The sequence below is a fragment of the Otolemur garnettii genome, unplaced genomic scaffold (genome assembly GCF_000181295.1).
Source record: "Otolemur garnettii isolate 467f Iridium unplaced genomic scaffold, OtoGar3 scaffold00003, whole genome shotgun sequence".
Taxonomy (NCBI): domain Eukaryota; kingdom Metazoa; phylum Chordata; class Mammalia; order Primates; family Galagidae; genus Otolemur; species Otolemur garnettii.
Genome location: NW_003852398.1, coordinates 8,285,995 through 8,306,195, shown reverse-complemented (window position 1 = coordinate 8,306,195; position 20,201 = coordinate 8,285,995). Strand labels below are relative to the sequence as shown.

Below are 20,201 nucleotides of genomic sequence, written 5' to 3'. Positions count from 1 at the left end.
TGCCACAACGCCTGGCCATTTTTTTTGGGTTGCAACCATCATTGTTGTTTGGCGGGCCTGGGCTGGATTCGAACCTGCCACCTTAGGTGTATGTGGCTGGTGCCTTAGCCACTTGAGCCACAGGTGCTGAGCCAGGAAGGACTCTTGTAGGTCAATCAACCATCTTAAAGGATACCAGAGGAGTGGATGAATGAGGCCGCTCTTCTCCCTTACACCTGACGGGGCTGGAGTTGGCAAGCCTCTCAACTACCTGCAGCTCATCTTCTGGTGCTTGGAACTCTTTTCCTCCTCCTGAATCTCAAGAAATATTTATGGCAGACTTGGGAATTTTAGAATGCAGATGAGGCCAGGCCTTGGTGATCTGGGGGTTGAGAACTCTGGCTGTAGAGTCAGCTGCCTTGTTCTGATTCCCCCTGATACTCTCTGCTGTGAGAGCTGAGACAATTGACTTAATCTCTCTGTGCCTCAGTTTTTTCATCTTGGAAATGACAGAATTTTTACTATCTACTTGTAGTACATTTTTGGGGGGTGTGAGGTGCTCAGCATCAATGCTCTTTCCTGTAGCAGTTCTCCCCTTTTCTACCAGCAGTCAACCTTCCTCAGGTCTCAGTTCAAGTGGTTTGGCCTCCTGGGTGGAGGTACGGCCCAGGTCTGGCCAATTTAAGTCACATTGATTGGATTGAGGTTGAGCATGTGGCCTGAAGTGGGGCAAGGAGAGACATTTCTGGGGCTTTCTCTGGAACTACTGAGTCAGAGGCAGTTTCATTCTGTGGGGCTACTAAGCTACTAGAATGTAAACACCCAGCCCCTTAGCACCCTCTGTGCCTTACAGGCAGAGAGAGTGCCTTCGAGCAAAACCTACTCAGGAAGGCGGGGCTGAGAGGTAGAGAGAGACATTTTTGGCAGCATCAGTGAAGCACCTGCAGCGGCCAGAGCCCATTACCTGCCTTTGAATTCTTCAGTTGCCTGACTCGGTAAATTCTTTATATGCATGAGGTGGTTTGAGCTGATCCCTTTACCTAGGAGGAGATTAAATATGCCACTTCATCAACTAGCTTCAAGGATTAAAAGACAGGATGCCAGCAGTTCAGATGGCACAGGACTCAATGCAGTGCCTGCCTGTCAGGAGCCAAATGAGGGACACCTGCCCACGGCAAGCACTCAATCACGTTCACCATGACTACTGTCATCATGGCTCTGACTCCTCTGTGTTCTTAGATGTATTGTGGGAACCATTCCTGTGAAGGAGACAGCCACATAGGGTAGAAGCCTGAGGGTGTGCGGCTTGTATGTCTCAAGCTCAGTGGTGAGTGTCATGACTTGGGTCCAAGACAGGAGAGGGGATGCACTGCATTTTGTCTGAGTGGCCCCTGTGCCTCCCACTCCAGCCCACTCTTTAGTTCTCACCACAGGCCTCTCAGAACAGGGAAGGAAACAGCTCATTTTTAAATAGGCTATGTCCTGTCAGTCTTCAACGAAAGTATGAAATGGCTGGGAATAAAACTGGAGGCTGACGTACCCCTGGGAGGAGGTAGAAGGCAGTAGAAGGAGCACCGGGCTGGGAGCAGAGACGTAAGTTCCAGCCTTGGTTCTGCCCACGCCTCAGGGCTATCTGTCAGCACCTTTCCCCACTCCTACCCCCAGAAGACAGATCTAGCACACCTGTCCCAATGCACCTGCCCTTCCTCAGGGGCTCTGTCCAGGGCGTTTATGGACTCCAATAAATCCCACTGCTTCTGGGTCTCAGTCTTGGATGCAAATGTTAAGAAGAATGATACTGAAAGCAAACTGTTGTGGGTTCAAATCCTAACTTTGCTATTGCTTGTGTCACTTTGGGCAAGTTACTCAATCTTGCTCAGCCCCTGTTTATTTATCTGTGAAACGGGGATAATAGTGGTGTATTCTTCATAGGGTGAAGCAGTCATGCTGTAGTCATGGTTTAATGAATGTCAGTGGTGATTATTAACCTTCCTTTCAGAAAGCCTCTGGCATGGCCAAGACTGGGTTCTGTGCCTCCCACTTGTGATCCTATGGCTCTTGTCTCAGTTACCACCCTGTATTGTCATTGCTTATTTCCTCTTCTAGACCAAGGGCTCTCTGAGGCCGACGATGATGTCTCATTTACTATTTATTCTTTCCCTAAGAGTTAAGCAAAGCAACTAACCCATAGTAGCATTCAGGAAAGAATGAATGAAAGAATAATCTTGAACAAGTCCTAAGCTTTCTGAATCTGCCTCCTTATCTTACAATAAATGAAAAGTTTGGACAGGAAAATTTCCAAGACTCGTTCTTCAATTCTAAATGTAAACTTTTCTTTATTTTTGTTTTGGAGGTGCCAAAGGGCCAAGCCTGGACCATAGTTGGGGAGTCACAAGATGTCACCTTTTGGCTCATAGGAAGAATTTTCTGACGGTGGTCAAAAGTGAAATGGGGTTGTATGGGAAGGGAGTGAGCTTTTCGTCTTGGAGGGTAATAAAGCAGAGGGCAACTGGAGCCCTCTGCAGGGATGTCGTAGGGAGGATTCACGTCATCAGTAGAATAGTGATGAACAGCCTTAAGTGAATAAACAGCGCAATCGTACGTCAGAGACTAAGAGCTAAAAATGGGAGGAGGATGCACGATCATCCTGCTGGCTCCCTCCTGAGCACACATTCAAACTGCCTTATTGGTGCTAACTGATTCCAGGTGGCCCTCCTGGGCCGGGGCTGGGACTGGGGCTAGGGAATGGCATTTGGGACCACAGGCACATAAGGCATGTGACTCGGTCTGGGGCAACAATCAGGGAATGAATGGATCCCTGGAGAAGGGCTAGAATGTCCACAAGAATTTCTCTCCTAGCTATTTTTAGATTAGGAGCGAAGTAGGAAAAGCATCTTATTTTTCACACCATGTTTTATACTCAGTGCTCCCTGATCACCTCCTGTCATGTTCTCTGAGAAGTATTCATATCCACCCCTGAGTGCACGCAGACCCCCCCGCCCCCCCCAGGTGCAAAGCCACACATGCACACGCACACCCCTTCCAAATCACCTTCTGACCTTTGTCTACAGCTAAACCTTGAAGCTCATTTTCCTCCCTGCCCCAGACACCCAGCATCCCTTGGTCTTAGGTCATTTCTGCGATTTTAGTCAATATAATAAAACCCGAAATGAGGAAAGAATATACTAATATTCAAATGCAGTTGCAGATAACACAATTCCTGACCAAAAAACACCCCCCAAAAACAACTCTTATCTTTTTTAAACACCCGGAAGCAGTGGTTCTCAACCTGCCTAATGCTGTGACCCAACACCTCATGTTGTGGTGACCTCCAACCATAAAATTATGTTCATTGCTACTTCATAACTGTAATTTTGCTACTGATATGAATTATAATGTAAATATCTGATATTAGGTGACCCCTGTGAAAGGGTTGTTCGACTCCCAAAGGGGTCTCGACCCACAGGTTGAGAACTGCTACCCTCAAGCAGTGATTTTCAATCAGTGTGCCTTGAAAGGCTCTCAGGTGTGCCATGAACATTTTAAAAGATCATAGGAAAGAAGTTCAAAGCACAGTAAGTATATTCTTTTTTTATTCTTTTTTTGATCAGCATAATTTAATTGTGCCATGAAAGTTTAACCATAGGTTCAAGTGCGTCTTGGGATAAAAAAGGTTGAAAAACACTGCCCTAAATTGTAAACACGTGTTACTATCTTCACTCTCCTTTAACTTTGCCTCCATTTATTACAGAAATTACTTCATAGTAACAGTTAGCTATCGCTGATTTTTTTCATTTGCTTTCTCTCAGTTTTTCTTTATAGGTATAAATGTTTATAAGTTATAATTTTAACATCCATACAAGTTAAGTTTTACTTCTCCATATAATGCCGATGCAGTAAGCACTTGTAATTTTCATCTGTGCTTCTTTTAATCATTGTGCTTCACTGACTGGTTCCATCAGTTTCCTTAAACATTTTCCCCCCGTGGCCCTTGTAGGTAATATTCAAAATTTAGGTTAAAAATAACAGTGTAACAAAGATCTTAATGCATGGCACCTTTCCCTGATTTGGGATTATTCTTTAACCTAAATTCCTAGATGTGCAATTACTGGGAGAAAGGATACAAATATCATAAAAAAATGGAGTCCATAAACATTTTTATTTTTCCTGAATTGGACCTTACGCAGAAAATGGTTGCTCCCCACTGAGGTAGATGGTTGGACTGAGAAACTCTTAAGTTTCCTTTTTATCCACCAGATCCCATAATTCTAAAATGATGATGCTAAAAGCCTACTGATTCTTAATTCGAGAAGCAAAACCCAGCAGGTTGTGTGTGTGTGTTTGTGTGTACTGCTGATGAGCTCCTGAGGGTGAGTGGTGGAGCTGGGTGGGAGATGGACCGACAGAAAGGTCCTGGGGAGTGAGATAGGCAGGCAGACAGAGGGACAGCCAGCCCTTTCTCTCCCTCCTTCAGGCGGAATTGCCCCACTGGAACTCTCATTATGAATGGACATACACAGACTCCTTTAAAATCGGCAGGTCCCTCCCCCTAGCCGCAAACCCATGCATATAACTGTTAGACTGGGAGACAATAGGTTTGGATGGAGGTGGGAGGTGGGAGGTGGAGGGGGGATGGTGAGAAAAAGGCAAGCAGGTCCAGCTTCAGCCCCGGCCAATGAGACAAGCCCATCTCCTGCTGTGTTCAACCGGGGAAACAGGGAAATGGTTCTGCTGATGTTTCCATTCTCAAACTCCCCAGAGAAGGTAGATAATAAATAAGTGACAATAACAGATTGCACGCTGTCAGTGCGGGCACTTCTTTGCCCCCAGAGAATTGATTTTTAATAACAGTGCAGATGACATGTGGCGGGAGTTGTCGCTGACACCGGTGTTTTGTGGGCCTCGATAAATCACATCAGCCCGGAGGCTCTGAAATGGACGAGCTCATTGGGTGCTGTTTGCCGACTGCTGCTGAGCCCTGGGAAGGGTCCCAGGACTCTGAGTCAGGAGGCTGCAGCCTCTTCACTGCTGGACCTTGGCCAGTTACTTCGCCAGTCTGGGCCTCAGTTTCTCTATCTTTAAAATGGGCATGACTGTCTCAACCTCATAGCACCATTGCAAAAGATTAGATGAAGGAATGTTTTTAAAAAGCTCCATAAAATGTGGTGATCACTATTGTACTAATAATACTCCAGAAAGACAAAAAGTTGATAGGTTTGGGGCAAAGAGTCTGGCATTTCTATTCTTATCGGAGTATTATTCAAGGATGATATTCAAAAGATTAATCTTCTTTGGTCAATAAAATAGGCAGAAGATGGAAAGGCCCTAAAATCAGCTGACAACTGGACCCAGGGTTAAGGGTGGTGGTTGGGTACCTTCCTGTGCTAGCAAGCTATGATGTGAGAACAGTAATAATAAATGAATTTTTTTTAATTAAAAACTTTTTAAAAGATAGGGTCTTGATTTGTTGCCCAGGTTGGAGTACAGTGGTGCAATCATAGCTCACTGCAACCTCCAACTCCTGGCCTCAAGCAATCCACCTACCTCTGCCACCCATAGTACTGGGATTATAGGCAAGAGCCATTCCACCCACTGACAAATGAATATTTGCTAAGTGTTTATAATGCCAAAGCTGTGCTAAGTGCTTTACGTACAGTATCTCATTTAATCCTCATAAGACTCTGCCAGGCAATTACCATAATTATCTGATTTTACGGATGAGAACACACTTAGCTATCCATGTGTAAGACTGGGCCCTGCAGGTGACAAGGGTGTGCCGGGTATGAAGGCTGCAGACTGCACAGGGCTGCTCAGCCATGCAGGAACGCACAGGCCAGGCCCTGGGATGGCCAGGAGTCTCAATTTTCCAAAAGTGTGTGCACATTAGGATTTGTATAAAAAAGCCTCTTGGTACTTAAATCTTGACAGCTTATTAAAAATGTGGTTATTTTAAAAGACACTCTAAGAGTCAGCTACAAAATTGCTAACTAGTAGCAGTCTGTGAGCGGGACCTGGCCCCTAGGCTTCAGCTGGTGATCTCTGGTGTACACACTCTGCTTCCTAACAGAGGTTCACAGTGTTCATCGCCTCTCGGAAGCCTGAGGTAGCAACTGTATGCAGAATGATCATCAAAATGTTGCCAGGGGACACACACTGTGCTCAATACCAGAGAGCGGAATATATTTTCATACCCCAATCTTCGCAAAGGAGGGGCTCCTGATCCCATTTATATATAAAAAGTGGGAACTCAGAGGGGTTGGGTGATTTGCTCAAGGTTTTGTCCTTGGCGAGAAGTGAGCTGCACCCTAGGAATGGTTGAGTCTCGAGAGCAGCTCTCTCTACTTCACTGAGCAAATAAGGGTGCTGGGTGGAGGGGTGTGTTAAGGGGTGGAGCAGGCTTTGAGCAGAGGAGCATGGGGGAGGGGAGCGGCCCATCTACTTCCTGCTTGATCTCAGTACCATGTCAGTCAAACCCAGCACAGGGGGGTACTCACAGCACTCGGAGAGACCGCAGCCCGTTGAAGGCGTGGATGGGGATGCATCTCAGCCGGTTGTAGCTCAGGATCCTGTGGAAGAGCGGGCACATGCCCTGTTGACTTTTCCTATTCTCAGATAGTCACGGGAGCCCTGCTCACATTGTGAACCCGAAACAGTGAATGGTCCCTCAATATACTGACAAAAGTATCCTGAGAACTAAGTGCAGGGAAACCTCCACGGCCCACGGAGATGCTCACTGGCTTCACTGCCCCAATGTTCTTCCACGTTCCACAGCAGCCTGACTCTACCCAGCTTGTCCATCGCCTCCCTCCACTGTCACGTGGTGAGTGCTCAAAATGTGCAAAGCTAATGGGAAATAAATGGGTCTGAGCAAAATGTAATTTGGAGGGAAACTCTCCACTGGGAAAGAAAATTTACACATCATAGAAGGTATTCCAACGAGAGCCTTCCACAGAGGTGGCTAGGTTCTAGTTCCTCTCTAACTACATGACGGTGGAGTCCTGTCTTACTTTATTTTCCTTCCAATGACTAAGATCTACTCTAAGCTAGGGCAACCGTGGCCCTGAGGATCACTAGAGCAGAGAACTCTGTCTGGGGGGACAGAAAGAGTGGCCATCTTCGGCTAGCCCAGTGGGTATGGTAAACATGTACTCACAGGGTGGAGAGGTGAGACATATTACTGAAGGTGTAATTGGTCAGCACACTGATGCTGTTGTTGCTCAGGTCACTAGGAAAAGTGAAACAGAAAGGGCCTGCTTTACTCTCAATCTGTAGGAGGCCACTCCCAAGCATCACACATGCCTACAATTCATCCTTCTATCCATCCACCCAACCACCCATTCATCCATTCACTTACCCATCTATCCATCCACACACTTATGTATTTATCTACCCACCTGCTCACCTGCACACTTGTCTACCCATGTGTCTCTCCACCCATCTACTTGCCCACCAACCCATGCATTCATCCATCCACACACTCATCTATCTACTCAAACATCCATTTATCTTTCCACCCACCCACTCATGCACCCACCTGTCCACACACTCATCCATTCATCCATTCACTCACCCATCTATCAATCTAAGCACTTACCTATTTATCTGCTCATCTACTCACCTGCACACTTGCCCACCCATCTGTCTATCACCCACCTACCCATGCATCTATCCATCCACACACTCATCTATCTACTCAAACATCTATCTGTCCATCTACCCACCCATGTACCCACCCACCTATCCATACACTCATCCATTCATCCATCCATCTACTCACCCACTCATTCATTCACTCACCTGTCTACAAACTACTCACGCATCTATTTGTCCCACTCACTCACCTACCCATTTGTCCACCCACTTACCTATCAAACAGCCCATCCATCCATCTATTCTTTCATCCACTTATTTACCGAAATATTCATTTTTTCATTTAAACATTTATTCAATCATTCAAGCAATGGTCATTCATTCCTCCATCCCTCCGTGAATTTATTCAGTTAATCATTCAACTACATTCACCCATTCTACCACTTCATTATACCAACAAAACATAATGTAGATAATAATTTTTCCTTATTTTAGAACTTCTCCACAATTAATTATTTTTGCTGTCCCTCATCCCTTCTTCTCTTCTGAGATTCATTTATTCCATGTTATCAGATCTCTCTTAGGAGGAATGAGGCTAGTGGAGGTGCTGTCCAACTACAATCTCAGGCTTCTTCTTAAAGACAAATAACCAGAGCAGAGGCAACATTAGCATTAGAATCATCTGGGGGAGCTTTTAAATCCTCTGATGCCTGGATTCCACGCCCAGATGTTCTCACCCAGTTGGTTCAGTGTGAGCCTGAACATTAGTTTTTTTTTAATAATTGCTCAGGTGATTCCTCTAATCAGGTGATGTTCAGAGCCATTTCTCTAGAGCAGTGGTTCTCAACTATGGCCACTTTTGCTCTCTGAATGGCATTTGGAAATGTCTGGAGACATTTTTGGTTGTCGTGCTGGTGGGGAGAGTTCCTGGCATCTGTTGGGGTAGAGTCTGGGGATGTCCCTGACAGCCCCTCACAACCAGGAATTATCTCCCCAAATGTCCACAGTTCTGAGGTTGAGAGCTCCTCATCTAGAGGCTGGTTTTGAGACTATCTAGAAGTCCAGGCCAGAGACAGGTGGCTTTCTCTCCCCTCTTTCAGTGGGCTCTCCATTTTCCCCAAAGCTCTTCATTCTGAAAGAGCTTTCACTTTCCTCCCGTGAGCTAGCTCCCTGCCGCCTAAGCAGACATGGACATCTTTCAATTACCACTTGCCCAAGGAATTGTTTTGCACTGTCCTGGGTCCCATCATGGCAGGGCGTTCAGGCTGTTTAGGGACAAAGCCTGTAGGCCACCTTGCTTCCTGGGTGATGCCCATGCCCAGCAACCCTCCTCTATATTTATTTTCCTGGGTCTCGGCAGATTTGGAGCTACTAGCCAGTACAAGTGCCACCCGAAGGATCCTCACTTCAAACAACCTACCCGGGACATTTTCTGGGGAATTAAACAAGTTGGAAGAAAAAACTGCTGTTTATGTTTTGGGCAGACCTAAGTGTGGCCACAGCTTGCAAGCAGCTGGAAACTGAGAGGTGCAGGGACCAAGTTTGGATCTCAGCAGGCAGGCAGGAGGGGGGTTCAGATGGCCTGTGATGCCAGGCTCTGAGCACTTCTGCACATAGGTCTCCCTGGGTAAGACCCAGCACACCGGGCTGGTCTGTTCCTGCCATCTGCCTCTCCCTTCTCCGCTTAGGGAGAAAGGTGTGGAGATGCTTCCCCAGCCTGAAGAACCATTCTCTTACCCTCCTTTTCCGTTTCTACCCTAGGAGAGAAAAACAAATGTGCCACCCAGCCCCAGGCCCCTTACATGAGTGTCAGGTGTCGGAGGGCGGACAGCTCTCTGGGCACAGCTGTTAGGTGGTTTCCTTCCAGGTACCTGAAGAGGAAGTGCAGAGTGTCAACACTTGGGAGAAACACTGCAAAATGGTCACTCTCAGAGAAGGTCCCTGACTTTCCAGGTTAGCTGGGTTCCTCCCTTTAAAGCACACACTACCTTGGTCATTTCATCTTTATTTGTGTGATTATTCAAATGGTGACAGTTTTCTTCACTAGATCAGTTAAGTTCCATGATGACAGGGTTCTTGTCTAACAATGCCCACTGTTGGATCCCCCAAGCCTGTTTACAGAGCTGATACCTAGCAGGTGCTCAATAAACATTTGTTTAATAAATAGAGCACTCTCCTTATGCTCGGCCCTCACAATATTCTTCTGTGGCAGAATTCTGCTTCAGGAAGCAGAAGTTTAGAGATGTCAAAATACTAGTGCAGGGTCACACAGCAAAGGACTTCAACCCAAGTCTCCCTGCTGTGCTCTTACCACAACTTCAAACTGCTTCTGCTTAGCTAGCAGAGGATGGGGGGAGAACTGAGTCACAATTCATCTTAAGAACACAATTCAGCATTGACTATCTCTGAGGTGCATTTGGAAGCTGAGGAAATAGGGGCCCATCTCTAGTACCTGGAGCACTGTGCTATGCTACCCTGCTGGAGGACCAGCTGGTAGGAGGGGACAGGGGTTCAGAATGAGGATGCACCAAACAGAGGGGTACTCCTCCTTGACAGGCAAAGCCTGAGCCTAGTTCTACTGACCTCTCTATCTAGGGTGAGGCCACCTCCTTGAAGACTAGAGTGTGGTTAAGACAAGAGGAGAAAGTCTCACTGTAATTATGGATTCATGTATTACAAAGGTTATTACTATTGACATAGGCCAATTCATTCACTCCCACCCTTGTTGTAAATCCCATTCCCTAGGCTTCCTGTTGCTTTCAGGACAAAATGGCAAAACCTTACAGTTTACAAAACCTGCTTTGATCTCCTGGGTGTTTCCCTTGACTTAAAGCTCCCCTAGTGTCCTCTCTCCTAATCGTCAACACACAGTCACTGCTGTTCATTGTCCCGTGCCTGCCTTAAGCTCCACAAAGGGCAGACGGAGGCCTATGTTTTGCTAGCCTGGTGCTTCTCAAACTTCAACTACCTAGGATTCTGCGAATCACCTAGGGACTTACTAATGATCAGATTCTGTTCTGCGACAGGCCAACAGCCATCGCTTATCCTCTCCTACACTGCTCATCTTCTCACTCCTGTTTGTCTGCTACAACTACTTAACAAACCTGAGCTAAGTACGCAAACAGATCAAAGCCCCCAGGCTCCAAATCTTCTTGCTGAGATATGGTGCAGATGGCCTTGTGACAAGCACATCTGAAGACAGAGCATGGGTTGGGCTTGCTGTGGGCCTGGAGGCAAGGTACTGAACCTCACAGGCAACTCAGTGATGAGGACAATTCTAAAACCCAAACAAAACTCACAGCATGATCTGGGGGGTAGTCCCAATGCTTTGGGAGAAGCTCTGGACTGCTGTCTCATTTACTTCTCTGGAGCTGGGCTGATGGGTATTGTGCTGAGTTCGGGAGTTGGGATTTAGACTCAGAGCTGTCAGTTCTGGAGGCCGAGAAGTCAACGTGTGCTGTTTGACCTCTGCACTTCGAGCTTATTTTCACCCCCAGCCATTGCAGTCTTGAGATATACCATACTCCACCATTTATTCTCTCTCTGTCCCTCACTAGGAAGTAAACTCCAGGCTCAGCCCCTGTAGCACAGTGGTTACAGAGCCGGCCACACACACCAAGGCTGGCGGGTTCAAATCCAGCCTGGGCCAGTTAAACAATGACAACTGCAATAAAAAATAGCCAGGCATTGTGGTGGGCACCTGTAGTCACAGCCACTTGGGAGGCTGAGGCAAGAGAATTGCTTGAGCCCAAGAGTTTGAGGTTGCTGTGAGCTGTGACACCACAGCACGCTACTGAGGGTGATATGGTAAGACTCTGTCTCCAAAAAAAAAGAAAAAAAAAAAGAAGTAAACTCCACGAGGGCAGGGATTTTTGCCACTTTTGTTTCCTGCTGTATCTGTAGCACACAGCAGAGGGCTCAGCTCACAGCAGAGCTCCACTACTGTTGAATGAATGCATGCAGAGAAGGGTTGTTCATAGGACTCTGGATTAAAAAAACAAAAACTTACAGTGGTTTCAAGGAATGCCTTTTGCCTGGTCCAGGCATACCTGTAGGACAAGCCATGTTGTATAAATGCTCATGTTTGCTGACCAGAGGAGTACAAGCACCAGTGACCACTGGGATTCAGACATGTCCACAGCATCTGTGTCTAAGGCAGGGAGGCTCAGGGCACAGCTGCTTCTAGATCTCCTGGGCCCTCGGTGCCCATTCTGGGTTCCAGGCTGGCTCTGATCAGTACTGCACTAATACCAGTTGAATTAGCTTCCCTGCCTGCCTAAGACCATCTGTAGTTTCCATTAACTTTTTAAAGAAGGGTGACCCAATGCCGACTCCTGCCCACATTCAACAAGGCCTGCTGTGGTCTGTCTTCTATCAGCCAAAGGTTTTCCAGAGAAACAGAATCAACAGGACATACATAGACAACAGGGGAGGAAGATTATTTATTCGGAGGAATTAGCTCATGCAACTACAGGGCTGGCAAGTGTGAAATTTATAGGGCAGGCCAGCAAGCTGGAAACTCAAGCAGTATTTCTGTTACTGTCTTGAGGCAGAATTCCTTTTTCTCTGGGACACCTCAGTTTTTGGCACTTAAGGCCCTTACCTGCTTAAAAGAGGCCCACCTCCACATTAGGGATAGAAATCTCCTTTATTTAATATGTCAACCGAGTGCAGATGTTAAATGCATCTACAGAGACCTTCACGGCAACATCTATACCAAGCAAGTGTTCGACCAAACAACTGGGTGCCACAGACAAGCTGACATAGGAAAGTGACCACCACAGCCCCGCGCCCTATCTTTGTTCTTGCATCAGACTCCCTCGGCCTCTGTTCCCACTCCACTGGCTTAACCTTCTTCCCAAGCCCCAGTCCCCTCTGTGGGAGCCAGTTCTCTCTCCTTGCCTGGTTAAATCCTGCAGATGCTCACATCTTAGCTCCAGCATCTTCCCTGATCTCACACCTATCGGTGACACTGCAGCTTCCGAAAGCTTTGGGTGTGTTTTCTTCACAGCATTTAACCCCATGGTGGTATCTTCAGTGTGGCTCTGTGATTATTGACGGCAGACCTGTCTGTTTGCACACCACAGCATTTCTGGGCACTGCCTGGCAACAGTAGATGCTCAGGAAACAGCATCTATATGATGAAAACCCCAGAATTCCCCAGGAGAGCTGCGCTGGGCACCACAGAGCCGGGTTGAAGTTGTTTCAGCGCAGAAAGTCCCCGGCGACCGGGCGTTGCAGCTCAGAAGACTCAGAATCAAAAGGTTTCACTTCAGAAATGCAGATGTGGTTGTGTGGGAGAGTGCTTTATAGGAAGCCCTTCATGAAAAGTCTGAACTCCAAAGCTGCCTGCAGCCTGCAGCCCAGACCCCCAGAGGGACCTTTTCAGGAGGCTCCCCTCTTGCCCCACAGCCTCAGAACTGCCAGAGCATTTCTAGCAGGTCACCCTTCGCATTGACCTGCATTTAAATGCTGTTTCCTTCCCAGGGCGGGCACACCAGGACACACCTGCCTCGCATGCAAATCCACACAGCTCTGCTCTGTGAGTGGGTGTCCTGCCTTCGTGCTTGGAGCTCTGCAGTACTGACAGGCATCACACAAAGGACTCAGACCAGCTGAATGATGAAGGGGAAGGAGGGCAGCTACCTTCCTGGAGACCCCACTCTGGGCCAGGTTTTTCACCAGAGACCAGGAATGGTGTGGGGACAGCTCAGGAGTCAGGCAGCTGAGGCTCACCTCCTGGCCCCATTATCTAGTAGCTGTGTGACCTTGGGCAAGGCACTTAACTTCTTTGAGCTTGCATTTCCTTATCTGTACAATGGGGCTTTATATTAATCATCAACTTGATGTGATTATGAGGATTAAATGACAGTCTCTGTGAACAGCACTTGGGGGAGCCCTGGGCACCCTAGCATCCAGCAGATTTGGAACATATATACACATACACGTACACAGACCTCACACACACATACACATCTTTTGAAAGGTAATTTTGATCCCTTTGCCGTTCATTTTCTAGTTTTCTTCCAGAGTCATATTTCTAAAATGAGAATCAGATCATGACACTTTCCTGCTTAAAATTCTTCCTTAGCTCCTGTGTTCCTCTTGGGGTAGAGTCAGCCCTTGCCGTGGCTCACAAGAAGGTAACACATCCCTCCTCAAGCTCTTAGCACACATCACCCTCTTTCTTATGCTATTTGCTCCATCTCACGGCCTTCTTGACTTCTTGAATTTAAGATCCTTCCACCATGAGATCTTCCCAGAACGTGTTCTTTTCACTCCTTTTTCTCCTCCAATTTCCTGGGAAATCCTACACTTCTCTCTCCCTGTGTGGAAGGTCTAATTTACTGGTTAGTGTTCTTACCGTGTTTCTCCCCCATTCTGAATTTCTGAGAAGAGGGACCTTGTCTGCCATGTCACTGCTGTCCTGCTAGCTCCTGTGTCACTCAGCAGCACTGGCATGAGTGAAGAGAGATGTCTCGGCTCTCTGCCTATGCCCTTCCCCACCAGGCTCTCCCACAGACGGCTGTGCCTGCCTCTGTCCTGCTGAGAAGAGTCCTCTACCAATGCCATCTTCTGAGGTCTCCTCTGGGCCAGGGCCTGTGCTGGGACTAGTCAGTACTGCTGTGCCCAGAGCTGGCACACTCTCCAAAGATGGGATCGACCACTCCAGCTGGCTGGGGGTACAATTCTGCCTTTCTCCCTGGGCCAAGGAAAGGCAAGGATGTGGTCAGTGCTGGGTAGTTTTTCTAGTAAGTGTTCCGGGGAGCCTGTTCAGCATGAGAGCATGGACGGCAGTAGCTGGCCTTCCTAGAGCAGGCTCAGCTATCAGGATGGACCCAGCCAGAACCACTGGCAGGTACCTATAACAATGTGGCAGTGGCCTGGGTTTGCCTGCTCCCTGCTTAAATGCAGATGTCAGTTTTTAAGAGGACCCCACAAGCCAGGTCACTGGGCCACTTGAGGGTTTTAGTGGTCAGCCCTTAAGGTCAGATATAGCCAGGCTTAAGTCTGTGCTCTGCTGCTTATTGGCAGTGTGATCTTAAACAAATTATTCAGTTGTCCTGAACCTCAGTTACCTTATCTGCAAAGTGGGGATGATGAAACTTTCCCTGATGAATTGTTAGCAGGAGTAAATGAGAGTACCTGTAAGAAAAAAACCCAGCACAGCCCCGGCACACAGTAAATGCTCTGTAGAAATGGTGGCAGAAGTGGTTTGCAGCACAGGCAAATCTGGCTTTTTAAAAGACCAGGGTGGGCAGAATTTCCTGATTCATCCTCTCCCGGGGCACACAATGCCTGTGCCACTCCCTGGGCTTGTCACCTGCTGCACTGCTCTGCCCTTTCTCCCAAGTGTGTGTCCACTGCCTGCAGACGAGGAGAATGCTCTATGAAGCTGCTTTCCGGATTCCAGACTCTCATCCTCTAAGCCTGTCATCTCCAACCCCTGGTACCAGTCCATGGCTTGTTAGGAACCAGAGGGCAGAGGTGAGCAGCGAGCAAACGAAGCTTCACCTGTATTTAGAGCTGATCCCCACAGTTCATGTCACCACCTGCGCTCTGTCTCCTATCAGATAAACAGCAGCATTAGATGGTCAGAGAAGTCTAGACCCTGCTGTAACTGCCCGTGCTGGGTTTACAGTTGAACGCTCCTTATGAGAATCTAACGCCTAATGATCTGAGGTAGAAATGTAATGCCCTCGAATCACTCCTAAATCAACCTCCCCTGCCCCTCAGTTTGTGGAAAAATTTTCTTCCATGAAACTTGTCCCTTGTGCCAAAAAGGCTGCTCAGAGTCCTTGGAATTAACAGGGCCAGGCCAGGTCCCTCCCTCTTCTTCAACCAGAGCCCTTGTGTCATGACCACTTGGCAAACTTATTCTCCCAGAGTGGCAGCTCAGCCCTGTGCCCTCTTGCTTCCTGGCCAAGCCCTGTCCCTTGCTTGTCTCCTGTCAGCACTGTGGGTACGTTCACATGTACACAGATGTGCACACTGCCAGCCTGCCTTCCACTGTGGTCCCGGACCTCACATGCTAATCCAAATCCTTCCTTCCAATAATTGTGCTGGGGGAGAGATGCCATCCGTCCTTTCTCCTCTCCTGGGATAGCAGTTGTAGGACAATAACAGACCATGTTCATGGTCCTCAGACCAAGTTCAGTGTCAGACACTCTGGATACTAAGCAGGGCTGGACTATGGGGGAGCACTGTTCACTGGTATTAGATTTGGATTCCAGCCCTCATGAAGATATGGGCTTACAGAGTTTGTTTCCAGAGCCAGGAGGACCTGATGTTTATAAACATTCCCATAAGTGAAAGCAAACACATTTTTTAGGCTTATGTTCTTCTGTAATATTGAGGTCAGCTTGGATCGAAAAAGATAGTCCCACAATAACAGTCGTACTTTTTTTTTTTTTTTTTGCAGTTTTTGGCTGGGGCTGGGTTTGAACCTGCCACCTCTGGCATATGGGGCCGGCGCCCCACTCCATTGAGCCATAGGCGCTGCCCCAAATAATCGTACTTTTTGAAGGTGGCGAGGCCCTGCCTTTGCAGAGAGCACTTGCTTCAGTAACTCTGGGGGCTGAGATGTTTCACACCTGCTACTTTCCCGGTTTCCATAGGATTTCATACACCGGTCTTTTAAATCAGGAACTTAATGCTGACTTACAGCAGGTATCTCCCTGTGTTCCTGACCTGCCAGAGTTGTTCTCAAAGTGTCATCCATGGATGCCTGGGGGGGGGGTCTCCAAAACCTTTTCAGTGGTCTATGAGGCCAAAACTAGTTTTGCGGTAAGATTAAAATATTATTTTCCTTTTCAAGGTGTTGACACTTGCATTGATGGAACAAAATTAGTGGTGGATAAAACTGCTAGCACCTCAGCATGAATTAGGACACTGGAACCAAATGATACCAGTGTCACTATAGTCTCCATCTTTGTGTACTTACAGATTAAAAACCAATTTTGCTTAGGAACGTCCTTGATGAAAAAGTCCAAATTATTATTTGTATTAACTGTCAAGTCTTGAGTGCACATTACTTTAATGTTCTGTGTGATGAAATGGGAAGTGTGCGTGCGTGAAAAGCTTCTGCATCATATGATGTACACTGGTGAGGAGGAGAGGCACCTGTGGGCATCAGTCTCTGCGTCAGGTTCTATAGGTTTGTCCCTAAGTTGAATCTGTATGCAAGTTAGAACAGATACATTTACCTACTGCCTGTAATAGCTTCCTTTCGTAAGTGTGAGTAGTACTTAAGTCAGGTGTTTGTAACTTGGGGACTGCCTGCAGTTGAGTTGCAAGCTGAACTAGCCACTTTTAAAATTTTTCATAAAATACTATTTTTACTCAAAAGTATGGGCAAACTGGTTATTCAGACATGGGTACTTAGTAGAGAATTTCTTTCCCTCCTTCCCTCCCTCCTGCCTTCTTCTTTTCTTTTTTAGAGACAGGGTCTCACTCGGTTGCCAATGCAGGAGCACAGTGGTATAATCATGGTTCACTGCAGCTTCAAGCTCCTGAGCGCCAGTGATCTTCCCACCTTGGCCTCCCCAGTTTCTTAAAAGTGAGCAAAGTAAGTCTGTCACTTCTGAGAAAAGCAACTGACAGTATCTGCCAGTGGTAAAATTTTGGCTTCCAAATAAAAATTACAATTTTGGAAAACCCGAACGTACCACATTGAGCTTGAGAGCATCCCCTCCTTAAAGACTTTTCTGATGATATTGGTGATAGTATTAAAGGAGGTGGTTTTTTTTTTTAGAGACAGAGTCTTACTCTGTGGCCCTGGGTAGAGTGCTGTGGCATCACAGCTCACAGCAACCTCCAGCTCTTGGGCTTAGGCAATTCTCTTGCCTCGGTCTCCTGAGTAGCTGGGACTACAGGCGCCTGTCACAACGCCTGGCTATTTTTTTGTTGCAGTTTGGCCGGGGCCAGGTTTGAACCTGCCACCCTCAGTATGTGGGGCTGGCGCCCTACCCAATGAGCCACAGGTACTGCCCCCTTAAAGGAGGTGTTTTTAAAATATATGTTATAATGAAATATGTCCACATTTGAAAGATCTGCATAACTCAGTGAACCAGTACTTTCCTAAAGACAAATGCAAGATGTTCTAAGACCCTGCATGAGGAAAAGTTCCATTCAAAGTGTAAGATAGCCTTTGAGTTTTTCAACGTCTTAGAGTGTATTTTAACATAACAGAAGATGGTATGGGTGTAGTTTCTGCACTATGACTTGGCTTTAAGAAATTACCACTTGGCCAGGTGTTGTGACTCAGGCCTATAATTCTAGCACTCTGGGAGGCTGAGGTGAGAGGATTGCTTGAGCTCAGGAGTCTGAGACCAGCCTAAGCAAGAGTGAGGCCCCTTCACCACTAAAAGTAGAAAAAATTAGCCAGGTGTTGTGGTGGGCACCTATAGTCCCAGCTACTTGGGAGGCTGAGGCAGGAGGATCATGAGCTAGGACACCACGGCACTCTAGCTCAGGCAACAGAATGAGACTCTGTCTCAAAAAAAGAAATTAGCACTTGTTGAGCTTTGGTGCATTCCATGTATTAAAGAATACCCATAATTATCTGAAAAGGCTGTGCAAATTCTCCTTCCTTTTCCATCCACACATCTGTGTGAAGCCATATTTTATTTTTATATGTCACCCAAAGCAACATTTCACAGCAGAGAGAATGGTGATATAGATATGAAAATCTAGGTGTTGTCTATGAAGCTAGACATTACATAGATTTGCAATAATATAGAATAATGCCAGTCTTCTCAATTACGTTTGATGTGGTTGGTTTGTCCTAAAAAATATACTTTTAAACTAAACATGTAATGAGTACATAATTGTGATTTTTAAATGGAATACTGAATGTCTATTTCAAAAATTTTTCAGTGTTAGTTTATAGATACAATTCACATAAACACAAGTTCTTGGATTCTGAGATGGCTTAATAGGCAAAAAGGAGTCCCGAGACCCAAAAGTTTGAGAATGTCTGGTGTAATGGGAATGACTATAAGATTTGTGGCCAAACCTGTTTTCTAATCCTGAGTGGGCTCCTTACCAATGATAAGATCTGGGCAAGTGATTTTTTTTACTTCTCTGAAAGTTCCTTCTCCCTTAAAGAAGGCAACTGGTACCACAGCCCTATATCAATAAGAAGTTGCAAGAATGGAAAGGGTGAATGAGAGCTCAGTTTGGCCTCACTCACCCAAGAAGACAGAAGCTAAAGGAGACAGACAGAGAAGAACTAGAGAGGGTTTGCAGAGGGGTGACAAGGAAGACGCTTTCCTGCTTGGATGGTACTGCGGGGGCCCTGAGTGTTTGCAATGGACTCCCAGACCCTGCCCTTTGGAGATATGCTGGGCAACTTTGTTTTTGCTTCTTCTCAGTAAATTAAACTTAATTTGGTTTTGTAAACTGGCAGCTGTGCCTGAGATAACTAACGATGCCTGAGGGACCTGGAAAGCTAACATCGGAAGCCCTGGATCTGGGCTCAGCCAATGTCTCTGAACCAAAGGCTTCAAGCCACACTCTGGGTCTGCCAGTTTTCACTTTCTCCAACACTCATTTTCCTGTTTCCACATCCCAGGGACCCTCCCCTGACCTGCCCAGGAGATGGTTCAGGGACAGAAGTGAAGGCCACTTTCCTTGGTACCCACTGGAAGCCATGCCTGGCCGGGGAAAAGCTAGCATTGCCAAAGCAGAAAAGCAAGCCTCCTCCCAAAGCGTTGAAGTTTACTTTGTGATTGCATCTAATTATCTTTGTTATTCCAGTTTTTCTTTCATGATGTTTGGGGAAATATATGGAGAGCCATGGGTTGTTTTCACAGCATTTTTGTCCTTTGACATGTGTCACTTAGCACTTAATTTGCCAGGAAAGAGCATGTACCTGGGTCATTTTCTGCAGCTCCTGTCCCATGGCATGGCATGGTATGGCCTAAGGAAAAGGTGTGAGGCTCACTGCATGAGGTGCCACTTGCTCCCACAGATCTGCAAAGCACAGCCCCAGTCCAAACCCAGGGTTGCCGTGGATTTACAGTGACTGTCAGGACCTCTCTTCCTTTTCTTGGGCTGTCAGTCCTGGTGTCAGTCTCTCTGAGCACTGGGGATGCCAGGAGCCTTCATACACACTCAAGGTCTACTTGCAAGTCTCAGAAACTGGCAGCCAGGTCCTACCCCAGGAGGTATTGGAGGGGAGGTCAAAGAAACTCTCCCTGGAGGAGCTTGGGTCTCATTCTGTCACTTGGGTCAGAGGTGCACTTAGTTTCATTGCTTTTTGCTTTATTATTGTTCTTTAGTGGCTTGTAGATTTTATGTGTTTTTACAAATTGAAGATGGGCCCTGCAAGGAGCAGTCTGTTGGTGCCATTTTCCCAACAGCGTGGCTCACTTCATGGCTCTGTGTCACATTTTGGTAATTCCCCCAGTATCTCAAACTTCCTCACTATTACTATACCTGTTACAGTGATCTGTGATCAGCACTCTTTGATTTTACTACTCTAGTTGTCTGGGGGCATGGAAACTGTGTCCATACAGACAGTGAACATAATAAATGTGTGTGTTCTGACTGTTCCACCAACTGGCTATTTTCCCGTTTCTCTCCCTTTCCTGGGGCCTCCCTATGCCCTGAGACACCACAATATTGAA

The 20,201-nt window shown here is 46.8% G+C and overlaps 1 protein-coding gene across 2 annotated transcripts in view; it reads right to left on the bottom strand.

The window, feature by feature from the left end:
• SLIT3 (slit guidance ligand 3) overlaps positions 1-20,201 on the bottom strand; it is a 620,424-nt gene that overhangs the window by 52,918 nt on the left and 547,305 nt on the right. For both annotated transcript variants that reach the window (XM_003781960.2, XM_012807261.2), the window contains exons 21-23: positions 9,372-9,440; positions 7,133-7,204; positions 6,474-6,545 (exon numbers count right to left, since the gene is read on the bottom strand). In XM_003781960.2, the coding sequence (XP_003782008.1) occupies positions 6,474-6,545; positions 7,133-7,204; positions 9,372-9,440 (213 nt within the window). The remainder of the gene's footprint in view (positions 1-6,473; positions 6,546-7,132; positions 7,205-9,371; positions 9,441-20,201) is intronic.